This window comes from Melanotaenia boesemani, chromosome 2 (genome assembly GCF_017639745.1).
Source record: "Melanotaenia boesemani isolate fMelBoe1 chromosome 2, fMelBoe1.pri, whole genome shotgun sequence".
NCBI classification, from domain to species: Eukaryota; Metazoa; Chordata; class Actinopteri; order Atheriniformes; family Melanotaeniidae; genus Melanotaenia; species Melanotaenia boesemani.
Genome location: NC_055683.1, coordinates 31,733,413 through 31,746,726, shown reverse-complemented (window position 1 = coordinate 31,746,726; position 13,314 = coordinate 31,733,413). Strand labels below are relative to the sequence as shown.

Below are 13,314 nucleotides of genomic sequence, written 5' to 3'. Positions count from 1 at the left end.
CCACAGGAAGTGCTGCTAATTAAATTCACTTGATTAATTGGTCATCATCGGTCTTATGAACATCTCTTTGTAAGCAGAAGAGCTACATTTCAGAGTCTTAGGGTACATTTACACCCGGGAAATTCAGGGGACATATTGAGCAGGGAACATTAAGAAATGTTGAACCTTTATTTGGTTTGCTTTGCTTTCACATTTACTCAAGCAGACCAAACCACCTGGACAACATCATGCACCTGCCAGCAAGTAGTGATATTACCCAAAATGTCCACTGACCAAGAGAGAAAAGACATAAGGAAGAAGAAAACCCAGATCATTGATTAGCTAGGACCAAAAATTACTCATTCACCAAAAGTAAACAATGGAGCAATACCAAGTTTAAGCAGTCTTGGGGACTCTGCTTTTACTTTAAGCCTAATATGGTTTTCTCAAGAAGTTGTCCAGTATTGAGTAGCAGGTGAAGCAGCGAGCTAGGCAGCACATTGCTCTATAACACTTTCTACACCACTTCTTCTCTTTGGTTCACTGGATGGTCCATTTGCTTTCACATTTTAAGTGAACTGTATCAGGGTTCACTTGCAAGTGAGTCAAAACCCCTTGTTTTCAAGCAGACCAGAGTTGGTTCACACCAGAGTGCAAATTGGTGTTCACACTACTCCAAACAGACCGTACTAGCCATGGAAGTGGCCCAGGGTTTGTTGAAAGCACAACAAATAATCCTAGTGTGAATGCATAGTTAAAAAAATCAAAACAAAACAGCACAGCTTAAGTTTGCAAATATGTAACACCTCAAATCAGCTGTCAAGCAGTGGTGGGAGGTGATGATTTGGGCTTGTTTTGCAGGACCTGGACACCTTGCAGTCATTTAGTCAACTATGAACTCTTCTGACAACAAAAGTATTGTAGTTAAATATGAGGCTGTCTGTTTGACAGCTAAAATCTAACCAAAACTAGGTCATGCAACAGGACAGTAATCCCAAGCACAGCAGCAAATCTACAGCAGAATCATTGAAAAAGAAAAGTTTTGCTTTGACCCAGTTAAAGTCCGGATCTCAACCTGATTGAAATGCTGTGCAGAAACAAATGTCTGTATATCTCAATGAACTGAAGCAATGTTCTGAAGAAAGGGTTGACTTCATTTTAAGAGCTAGCAAGAACCAGACTTTTTTCTATAATGGTCTGATATGTTAGATTTTGAATAGAATAAATGTGTACTTTCTTTTTCACATGACTGCAAATAAGCAGTTGTTTTTCTACTTTTTAGTCTCTGTTTCAGTTAAAGGTAGCTACTGTTTGCTCAGAAAATGTGAGTTCAACAGCAGATGATAAGACTGTCCAAAATAAACATTTTGGTGCTCTAATCTAATAGCCTTTGTTGTTATCCCATTGTTGATCTTAAATTGAATTCCACCAGAGCTGAAAAATCACCAGTGAGAATGACCACTGGGTGAACTCCACACATTTCCGCATGCACTAATCTGCCCAAGATTCAATCCAACTTTTTTTGTTGTCACTGCAATCTCTACCTTGGCCCCCTCCAGCCACAACCAGTGAATCTAAAGCTGCTGTTCCACCTAATGAGGGCTGCATTTCTCCCTACATGCGGCTCAGTGCACAGTCACGATAGAAATCAAACCACATCCTCTGGGAATGAAATCCCTCTCTGTTTTGGAGAGCATGTAATTTTAGGGTCAAAAGAAATGCATAACCATCTCATCTGTTGCAACTTGTTCATGTGTTCATCCTGTAGGATTTAATAGCTGATAATGAGACAAGAGATGAAGCCCCACTGTAGTGTAGCAAAGAGTCGGGGCTGAGGGATTTTTAAATTAAATTTGCCTGATTTGATCTTAAGCGAACGATTTACACTCTTAATTATCTGAGTGTGTTGTTGCATCACTTACGGGTAAGCTCTAGTACTGGAGAAGTTTTGCTAGAGTCTAGTCTTATCACTAAGTAGATGCAAAGATTTTCTCAACATCAACCCAGTGGGATCTGTGCTGCTCTGATCCAGAATTCAGCATCTGCATTATTAATGTTTTAGACAGAGGGACTTTATTTGTCTCCAGACATATGTAGATCATTGGCGTTTTGTAGATAACATAAACATATTTGTCTATGTACTGCTGCATCTTTTTCAGAAACGTTTAGGGTTCTGATGTTTTACATGTAAAGTCTGCATATGCTATGGTACAGCAAAGGAAGGTACTGCAACATTTAACTTTGTAAAGCACTTCAAACTGCATATTAAGGAAACTTATGTTAAAGACAGCCTTGAAAAGTCCAAAGTCTCATGAAGGACAAAAATCTTTTTGTGAAGATTGTCTAAATGAAAAGCACTTACACAAAATTATGTCTGATAGCTGAAGGGATTTTATTTAATAGTAGCAGGTAGCCTTCTTCTTTCTCACTTTACCTGCTGTCTAATTGCCTTTCATCTGTCTCCATCTTCCAGGGAAGCACAATAGCCCGACAGATGGGGGCAGTGGCCTACGTGGAGTGCACTTCCAAGGTTTCTGAGAACAGTGTTCGTGATGTGTTCCACATCACCACCTTGGCGTCAGTGCGGCGGCCGCACAAGCCGCAGCTAAAACGCAGCAGTTCCCGCAGAGGCCTGAAGCGAGTGTCACAGCTCCCTCTGCCACCTCTGCCGGGTCGGACTGAGCAAATGGACCAAGCCCCGGCCATGAGGAAGGACCGGGCCAAGAGCTGTGTGCTCATGTAGAGACTCAGCCTCATAAATATACAGTATATATGTACATACATAAAGCCAGAATTATATAAAAGAGGAAGTCTATTTATTATTTGTTTTTTGTTTTTATGGTTTTTTTTTTTCTTTTTTTTTTTGCACTACAAAATAGTGAGAACAGAAAAAAAAACTGAAATATTACACTGTGGAAAAAAAATGCTTTGGATTTTTTTTCCCCTTTTTTAGTTGTGTGTGTGCATATTTTATAGGCTGTTTACATATCTGTGTTGTTTTCAAATGATGGCAAATTGGATTAACCCTCTGGACATGCGGAAGCTGTGATAGTGGAAGTGCCGCCTAGTACGGGGAATTAAAGTGGAATTAATTTCCTGATAGAGGATGGCACAGCTGTACTGCGACGGAGAGTGTGCATGTGAGGCTTGTTGATGCAGGATGTCTGCAAATGAAACTTGTTATTTCCAAAGACGGTGTCGCTCAGCAGACATGAGGACTACTTGTTAAGCCACTCTGCCTGAAGTTGCTTCCTGTTGCCATATCTGAAAGGAAAACAAAACAAAACAAACTGTATCTGTGGTAATGCTGAAAATGGATTCCAGAGAGAACCTGAATGACGACTCATTCAGAGCTGGAAATGAAACGACTGACATTTTATGGTGGGGAGGTGTGAGCATTACTACCACAAGTGCATTTCAGCAAACTGGTTTTATTTCACCAATTTAACTCTATTTTTTCTCCAGCTGTGTCAGTTTGAGTCATTGAGGAAATGCTGTTATCACTATTTTAAAGCTGTTTTTCTTTTGTGGAAAATGCTAGGGCTATTTTGTTGTACTTTCACTTAACTCTAAAATAAAGCAACAGCTTGATTTCACTGGGAAAATATGATTTCTGGATGTCTGTTTTTTTCAAGTGAAATGGTATCAAAGATAATAGATGTGACTGGTCTTGTTATGTGCAGAATGATGGAGAAACTGAATGGCTCAGATAGCTGAGATATAAAATGTCTTGTGCTTTCTTATACCAGCCATTAGAAACTATCTGCAAACTATAATTGTCTGCTTCATGTCATTCTTAATACTCTCAAGTTGCTGTGCAAGTCACACAAGAGCGCAGCCTGAGGAAAGAGTTTTTCTTTATAATACTCAGATTATTCTCTCAGCCAGCAAAAACTAAATTAAACTGCAGCAGATGCACCAGAGCACTAATGTTATATTTGTAAATGACTCCACACTGGTTGAGTCTGTGATCGGGAGCTTCATTTGACAGATTCTTGGACTCCAAACTTTGAGTGTACAAACTGCCACTGGTCAGTCTCACTGCAGACACTTTTTCTTACAGACCAGGACCCACTTTCTAAACTATTTTCACTTGGCACACTTCTGTATCCTGACAGTGTATGTGGAGGTGAGAGTTAATAAACCTGCCAACTATAAGTCAAAGCATGATGCCAGCACTTAAAAGTTGCACCATCATAACTGCTATTGCATCTTCTCTTTCGATATTAAACCATTTACCAGCTGGGCTTAAATGATGGAAGAAGAGAGGACAAAGCTAAGACAATATATTAAATGACAGAGAGTGTGTAAGGGCAATGTAGAATAAATGTACAAACTGAAAGCTTTCTTTATCAAATACAAGATATAGACTAGTCAAACATCTGCATAAACAACACAAAAGTCAGTGTTGGCATTAATGGGTCACACAGCTAGAACAGTGTTATGGCTCGTTTAGTGGTTTTGATACAGCTGCACTTTTTTTTACAAAACAGTAGAGACTGCGTTTAACTAAAATTTAAGATATCTATATTCACCACTAATTCTCAGAAGCAAAGACAGATTCCCTTCTGTAATAAATTCAAAGATTAAAGAATACCATAATTGAATAATAACATGATTAAACAGCATGATTAAAGGGTAATGTTCAGATTCAAGTAATTCCTATTATTGCATAATAACTATAAAAGATTCAGACAGTCCTGAAAGATCTTAGTTTGTAAGATATATTGGCTTCCAACAATAGGCACAACTTATTTTATTTATTTATTTTTTAAGCATTTTTAAATAAGTTTTTTTCTCCCCCGCCAGCTGAATTCAGCTATTTTCTTTCGTATATTACAACAAAACTAATGAATAATGGTTTGACTCTCAAGCCATCAGGCAGATATGATTTTGAAGTGAAATCATTGCCTGGACTCAGGGACACTCAGGAAACTCATTGTCAGTTCATCACATGCATTCATAAATAGAGTACTTCATCAAGCAAGGGCAAAAAAAATGCATTTAAAAATTTAGATTAAAAAAAAAAAAAAAGACTCTACCACCTATAAAATTGGCTGTGTTGAGGCAGAGATATGTCTTTTTTTTATTATTTTAAAACTTTTTTAATGCTTTGGGATGAAAAAAAAAAGGTTTAAAAGCAAGGAACTATTAGTGCACATGACTTGCATTTAGATGCATGCAAATATAGCTTTTCTTCTGTTTTTCAAGCTTTTTTAATAAGACAAAGCCAAATTACCTTCTGCAAATAAAACAACCCAGTCCGTGCCTGCGGAGCAAATCTGTCACCTACTGAAAATATTTTTTTGACTTGATGACAAAATGAACAAATTTGACTTTTAATATGACTTTTAAACTAAAGCATTCCGCAACACAGCACTAAAAATACTAATATCCCAACATTTGGATGCTACCCTGAAAAGGATTTTGGCACAATATTTCCAGAGCCACATCTTAAGCCCACAAGGTGTAAGAATTTGACATATAAAAAAAAAAAAAAACAAAAAAAACACAGATGGCACAATGTCGGAGGGACACAGGGGTCACAGATTAGCTGTAGAAGGTGCTGCTCGGGGCAGGAAATATGCAGCGGAAAAGAGGCTAAAATCCATAGTGGGGGCACCAGACCTGCTGTGCCCCCACAGTTTAGACTGACACCTGAGAGGATTAGTCTTATGGTGCCAGCGTGTGCATCCGTGGATGTACTTAGGTATCATCTTTGTTGCATTTACCAATGAAGCAGTCATCCAGTCACTGCTATAGATGTGTACATCTTGCTAAGATAAATACAGATCAGATGCTGCTTTGTCCATGAAATCAGACGGGCATCACACTTTTATCTTGACAATCTACTCCCTCTCACAGGCAGGATTATTACTGCAGGATGTATCGCCTCCATTTCAGCAATCTAATCAGCCATTTGCCCTTTAACGCTGAGACGGCTGGAGGATTAGAAGTACCTTTGTGGGTTCACGCTCTGATTCTGCATTCTTGAGTTTCCCTTCTCTTCTCTGCTGTTCCAAGCAGCTCTGACAAGCACAGAGAGCCCAGTCATCCTCCCCCTGAGTGAGAGGAGTTGACGTCATCCACACCGGAAACACACAATTGTAGATGTTCTGCGCTAATTACAACAATTTGTGGAAGGGGTTATGTCCCTAGAAAGAAAGAAAGAAAGAAAGAAAGAAGAAAGACTGAGCGATTGACACAGACACACTGAGGAAGGGTGATGTAGAGCAAGAGAATCAGAGAAAGACAGCACTTCCTGCCTGCTGACAAAAGGCTACAGAGTAGGTCCACAAATTGCATACAGTCATGAGACGATTTGTAATGAGAAGCACTATGTGACTGGGTTGAACTCACAGGAAGTCAGTGGAGATTGTTGGCATTCTATGTTCATGGGGCAGGAGTTGACCATCAGTGGAGTGCATAAGCAAATGCCTCGATCTGCCGACCTTTCCTCTGCTTCCACTTAATATTTTTCAACTTTATAGTTTCATGTTTCCCACCAGATAGACCTCACAGTGTAGAGACTGGGACAGACTCCTCCCTGAGGTGGTTAAACAATGAAGACACAGACTGTAGAGATTAATTACCCTATGGTTTAGAGCTTTCTGCACATGAAGTGCTGCTAATTAAAATGTGCAATTTTAATTGTTTGCCAGTGTGTGTCGTTATGTAAATATATTTGTGTGTCTGAATTTACATTTGGGACTGGCATCTTATTACAGAGAAAATCATTTTTGGGGGTCTTCTGCCATTATAAGAGAATCAGGGAGAGACTGACTCATCCTGGAGGAGTTATTGATATGTTTCCGATGGTATTCCATCTTGAATTTTTAGGTGGAAGCAAACTTTGAGACAATTGAAGTTGTTTGTGTGACTGAGTTGTGCCACAGGAGATTTGATATAAGCAGAAAGATAGAGAAATTTGGCTGGACATTCAGTATCCACAGCTTGAGTTATTCCAGCTGCTACATATCTTGGAGAACATAGCTTTTATCTGTGACTTATCTAGGATTTCGTGGCTGCATCAAGGCAAAATTACCAATAATTTATTTTTCTAAAAGTGGAAAAACAAACAAGTATTTTTTGACAAATAAATGGTAAGTGATTTCCTCTCAGGCATGTAAACTGCATAGCAGTGGACGACAATGATGGTGGGTACTTAAACTAATTTGTGGCAGATTATTTAGTAAAAATGTGAAAGCTTGCAATTACATTGTCCAAAGACGTCCATAAGACATAAAAGATTAACATCATGGAAAGATTTAATTCATTCAGTGAAATACTTTAATATTTTTTCCAACAGGTTGGAGTAAAATTTGCATGCAGGAAATCTTCTGTCAGGACCTTCTTGAGTGAAATGCTTCAATTACTGGATGCTTTATATTTCACTTTGCTCAATCCTTCTGTTTTATGAATAAATAGTAATGACATTCCTATTAGCTTAGGCTCTGCGCCTTATAAAAAGCACACACACACACACACACACACACACACACACACACACACACACACACACACACACACACACACACACACACACACACACACACACACACACACACACCTAATATAAACTCTAGAGGTGCAGGACAAATGTTGAACTTGAAAAATTATAAGCACTTGGAGGAATGCCACCTGGAATATTCATTAAATTACTACCTCACTGTGACATTTTGAGTACAAATGCTTTGATGATACTTTGGAGCATCTGCCAAAAAACCTTGACCCAGATACTGGCATTTAACAACTGAAGCATCACATAACCAAAAAGTCAGGTGAGAGCCATCATAATGAAATGCAATAACTAGAAAGGAGAAATAAATCCCAAAGCCAATGCAGTCTTTGCTGATAAAAAAAGAATGTAGTTTTAAATACATTAGGATATTACTCTATCAAAAAAGTATCACTTGCCAAACTTGATAAGCTGCTGGATCCATTTAAGTAGAATCAAGTGTGTTAGAAGAGGGAAACATCTAAAACCTGAAGGACTGTGGCTCGCAGGGACCAAACTTCTCTTCCACTGCCCCAAAACAATGCAGAGTTGTTTTTTTTTGGTTAGAAACGCATCTTTGTGCCATCAGAGCCTCATTTATTAAAATTTGTAGCTAAGGAAACACTTCCAAATTTGACGCATTTTAAAATAACATGTTTCAAATATGTTGAATGTGAATATCCATGACTAAATCTATGGCAAACCTGTTCTCATCACTAAAAGATCAGACCGTTCTCATAGAAAAAAATGTGTCAACAATATCAAAGATGTCCTCTCCTTTTGTTTGCCTTTCCAAACTTTTACAGAACAGGATATGTTTGCAGATATTGTTGCTATCAATGTATTGAACTAAAGAAACTAGTTGTGGATTTCCTCTCATCTGTGGATTCATCAAAGGTGTAGATTTTAGTTTTTCAGCTGCATTTTTGTCCACCATCATCTCTGCCAGAACAGCGGCAGACGGGAGGAGGTCTTCAGCGATGGTGAACGGTTTTCTGGCCTCAGTCGCAAGCAAAGACACTGCAGATGAAGCCTCCAGCTTTGTTGATAATGTGGTTGAGGATTTCTACATTGTGTTTGTGATAATATGAATTCAGCTAAATATCTTGTAAAAACCTGAGATGTGCATGACAGGTGCGCTTTATGGTAAGATGCTGCTGGAGCTGTGCTGACTTCATACCGCTGTTAGCTAGTTTCTCTCCAAATAAGTAACTTAATGCCTTAGGTGGGTTTCAGTTTGTGAAATTAAATCCCAATACAACATATTCCTTAAATAATGGTGAAATTTTACTGGCTCGCTCTGTTTTCATCAGCATCATTGCCATACTACACTTATTTAATTCATTGTTTTGCTTTTTTGCTGTGATAAATGACTGACACGTGATGTTATTTGGGATGCGCCACAATGTGTTAAAACTCATGATATGTAGGTGACCCTTTTTTCCTTCTTTTGTTTTTTTCCACCATCGATACATTAAAGCTAGCATGTTGTCAGAACTCAAGAGTAGTCATAATATGAAATAGTCCATCTTCCATCCATCATTTCATTCATCTCTAATTTTATTCCATGCTACACCACATAGTCCTTTCTGAAGAGCTTGGGGCCCATGTTGTCCAATATATTGCAAAAAGGGGGGGCCACACCCTGAGAAATTTACAAGGTTTGTCTTTTAACCACAATACAGTCAGCCTCAAAGAGAACATAGTCCATCACACATTTAATCCAATTTGAAGAAGAATGCATGTTCTGGCACAGAAAAGCAACACCTGGAGTAACTGCAGTGAGGACACTGCAAGATTTAGTGATCTATGCTGAATACTGAGGATGCAGAAAATAGGCTCTAAGGATAATTCCTTTCATTTTTTATTTTTATTTTTTACAATTAATTAAACTGAATGCTAAATAGAAGTTTTAGTTCATGAACACATTTATATTTATTGATATTACATGATTACATTATAATTTAAAAATTTTTGTTATTGTTTTTTAGTAATAGCTCTAAATGAGAAACAGTGCTCTAAATGCTACATTTTATAACAAAGTAAAAGTCATAAAACAATTACATGTAACGAATGAAGTTTAAAAGTCAATAAGACTCAAGAATTATTGATTGAACATTTCTCATGATCAATTAAGTAGAAGTGTTTGTGTAGTAGTGATAAAGCCACACAATGCAGGAAACAACTGTTTTTGAAAAAATGTCATTTGCTGTTTGCTTTTATATATTTTTATTTACTTGCTACATCTGATGACAATTTCAGTTGTAATAACCAGTAAATTATTTTCTAAAATTTAGATCCATAAAAAAAAAAAGTCTAATCTACATGTGCCACCCTTTTCCAAGTTTATTTCACTGCCTGACCCCCTCATCCCTCATCATCAAAAATTCACTAGACTCTGTTTAAGTTCAAAATGATGACATACAAATCTGAAATGTAGTTAGAAGTTTGTACATTTTACTACTTGTAAGAATCCAGCAGTTTCATTTTTGTTAGCTTCCAGCATCAACAGAGTTTGTTACATGTCTACAGTCATTTTCTAAGTATAGTTGAAACCAAATTATTTTCTGACTGCCTGACAGACGAACCACTTGTCAGCAGCTAATTATGCAGTAAATGCAGCAGGTTGCTTTGGCCAAGATACTTTCTCGCTCTGAAAACAGCTGCTCTATATTTTGGGATTATCGGCAGACTGCTTGAGTTTAAGTGTTTGTGTCACTCAAAGTTGAGGGCCAGAAGTTGCCCATTTGCTATGCTGCCATCCAACATCACCATAGAAACTGAATCAGCCTTTAACTACTGTGTCTCTGCTGCTGCGTGTCTGACAATGTAATCGCAAGACTTTCTTATCTGTATTTCTGTTACTTGAAGTGGGTCAGTCAATCCTACCATCAACCACCCACCCATTTCCTTAGCCACTGGGGAGGAAGTCTACATATTTGCTGCAAGGCGGTGCCCATTTACATAGTCACACATTTGGGAGATGCCCTTTTAGCTGCTCGCTGTTTGACCACAGAACAGCTTGAGGGGAGCAGTTGGGGGTTTAGTGCATTAATAAAGGCCACATCACTGTCTGTCGCTAAGGGAGAGAACAGCATTGTTTATTCAATTCAGCCAAGATTATTTTACATATCACTGCAGTTTCAGCTGTTGCGACTTCTTTCAAAACGTCAGTATCCTTACTGACAGAAAACTGTTTTTACTATATTTCAGTCTGCAAAAAATGTAATCGGGGCATAAAAGTTGTTTTGAAGTTAATTACAATCCGTGAATGGCAGAGATGCTTGTGGTGAGTTTGGTGGTAACTGCAGAAATAACTGAGCAAAATAAATTGACACAATAAAGTAGCTTAAGTTGATTCTCTTAATTCACACCGGTCTCTTCACTGTGCAAATATGCTAGTGACTTACAGATTAATGTATCTTAATGCTTAAATCTGTTGCACACGGGTTCAGTGGAATTGACCAAAGATCAGAATAGCACATGTGAGTAATGAAACTTTGACAGACTTGTTTGCATTTTCATGTTTATTATCATGATAAAAACTTTAGCTGCAGCAATGCACTGCAAAGGTGATTGGATATAAACAATGTTCAAGAGCCCAGATATTAATTTAGAAGTTTATTGACTTTTTATGGTGGTTCAACATTCAGAAAACATGTTTTTGTTTGTTTGTTTTAAATATATTAGAATAGAATAGAATAGAATAGAATAGAATAGAATATATTGTCATTACAGCACCTCTTGTCTGAAAAGCTTTATTTTAGCTGATTTTGCTTTAAGACCGTCTTCCTGAGAAGCTTACTCTGCTCTGATTGGTGAAAAATTGACAGCTGTTTGTACCTTTGATGTCTGTTTTGTAATCACTTTACAAAAATTCTAAATGGGGATGTAATCAGTGAAAACAAACAAACAAACAAACAAACAAAAAAAAAGCCATGACTACACTTACAGCACTTAAAGTAGTATAAGAGAAGTGTCCTCTGCAGGAGAGTGTAACTCCGTTTGGTGTAGACTTGGACACAATAACTAATGCAAACCTTTAGCATGCATTACTTTAAAGGAAACTTCAAAAAAAGCATAATGTGTTCTCTTTCAGATTGAATGATCTGTATTTCTGCCGTGAAATTTATAATAGTTTTTGAGATTTTTGTATTACGTTAAAGTTAGCTTATTAGACTGGCTTACTGTCTTCATGTTTTTTTCTTAACTTTGTGAGTACCCTGTCATAGTTTCACCTGGTGGGCTCCTTTTCTTACAACCGGGGCACTTGTTGACTTTTAAGTATGAAGTGTTGACTGAGCTACTTTCTCCAAAATAAATAAATTTCCATGAAAGGATGCACAAACTTGAACAAGGCATTTTCAGATTGACTTTCAGTTTTCCTAGTCATTGCCTGGTTTAGTCTTTAGATTTTTGTTTTTATACATAAAACTCTTCCGAAGTATTTGTTTCTGAGTATATGCATTCTTGTATTGCTCTTCAACATGAAGTTAAGCCTGGTTGTAGTTGTTTTACTTGTCTCCCGTGTCCTAGATTTGGGTCAATCATGTTGGAAAACAGCAATAATGTTGAGGGGCATGTTATTGCCCCCTATGGAAGCAGGAGGTAATTGATATTATATTAGAGTTATAACAGAGATGACAGAATACCCTGGGCAGTGCTCATGACATTGGCTCAATTTCAGCTTTCATTATATTATCCTCAAGGGTAAATTGGTCCTTTTTCAAGTGAAAGAACACTGCCAGCCTTGAACTAACAAAGGCACATAAAGCATGATCAAATATACCAGCCTTTTCTTTATGAAAAAAAAAAAACAAAAAAAAAAAACAAAAACAGTCATGATACAGAAAACTTTGCCACTTAGCAGGACATTAAAATTTTAGTAGGATGTGTGGTTTGTTGTGTTTAGCTGAGGGGGTGGGACATGGATGCAAGAGTCTAGTCCAGGAAAAAGATATGTTATTCTGATGCGTTATTACAGTGTCTGTTATAACACAAGCCACAATGTTTTAGTAACCTTCACCTTTTGAGCCTTGTCTCTATTTTTTAGGCCTCTGCTATAAAATTGCATATCCATAATGTTATATGTATATCTGTTCTATTCTATTCTACAGTCATTTAGCAGACGCTTTTATCCAAAGTGACTTACATTTGAGAATAAGAACAACACAAGCAAGACATATCTGTGCAACAAGGTCTATTTGAATACTTTTGGAGTTATATAGGAATACCAGAGAGTTGGTGTGCATGTTACTGGTGTAGAAAGATGGCACATAACAATTGAAAAATGGGCTTGCCTAAACAAAAAAAAAAAAAAAAAGGAAAGAACTCTTTCAGGGTGAAGATAAATCATGCAGTTGCAGCTCTAAACCTTCATCAAATCATGGCACAATATGTGAACATTATCTCTGCAAAGGCCAACTCTGATAAAGTAATGCATAAAAAATAGAGTGTTTAATACAGACAGTTCAGGCAAAGGTCTCCAAAACGGTACTTTAATACAGTTTGACACAGTTTTGCACCATCTGTTATCAAATTCCCTCAAATGTTGTAAAAGGTTAACCATGAGGTTTTTATAGCCTTACCATAACTGATTACATTGTAATATGAAGCATTACTCAAGTACTTTTAATTTATAAAATAGTGACTGAACAGCAGGTAAAGATGCAAAAAATAGGTGGCTGAATCCCAAAAGTAGGCATCTATTCTATAACTGACTAGCTTGGTTTGGAGTAATTCAGCATCCAACAGCATTATGCTGATGCATTAAACTGACTGAAAAAAATCACATTCAATGCAGTTTCAGTCTGTGTCACATATAGCAGTATTTTAAG

At 37.4% G+C, this 13,314-nt stretch overlaps 1 protein-coding gene across 1 annotated transcript in view; it reads left to right on the top strand.

The window, feature by feature from the left end:
• Window positions 1–2,855, top strand: part of rnd2 (Rho family GTPase 2) — a 31,239-nt gene extending 28,384 nt beyond the window's left edge. Inside the window, exon 5 of the mRNA XM_041976002.1 lies at window positions 2,453–2,855. Within this exon, the coding sequence (XP_041831936.1) occupies window positions 2,453–2,722 (270 nt within the window). The 3' untranslated portion in view covers window positions 2,723–2,855. The remainder of the gene's footprint in view (window positions 1–2,452) is intronic.
• The last annotated feature ends 10,459 nt before the right edge of the window (window positions 2,856–13,314 follow it).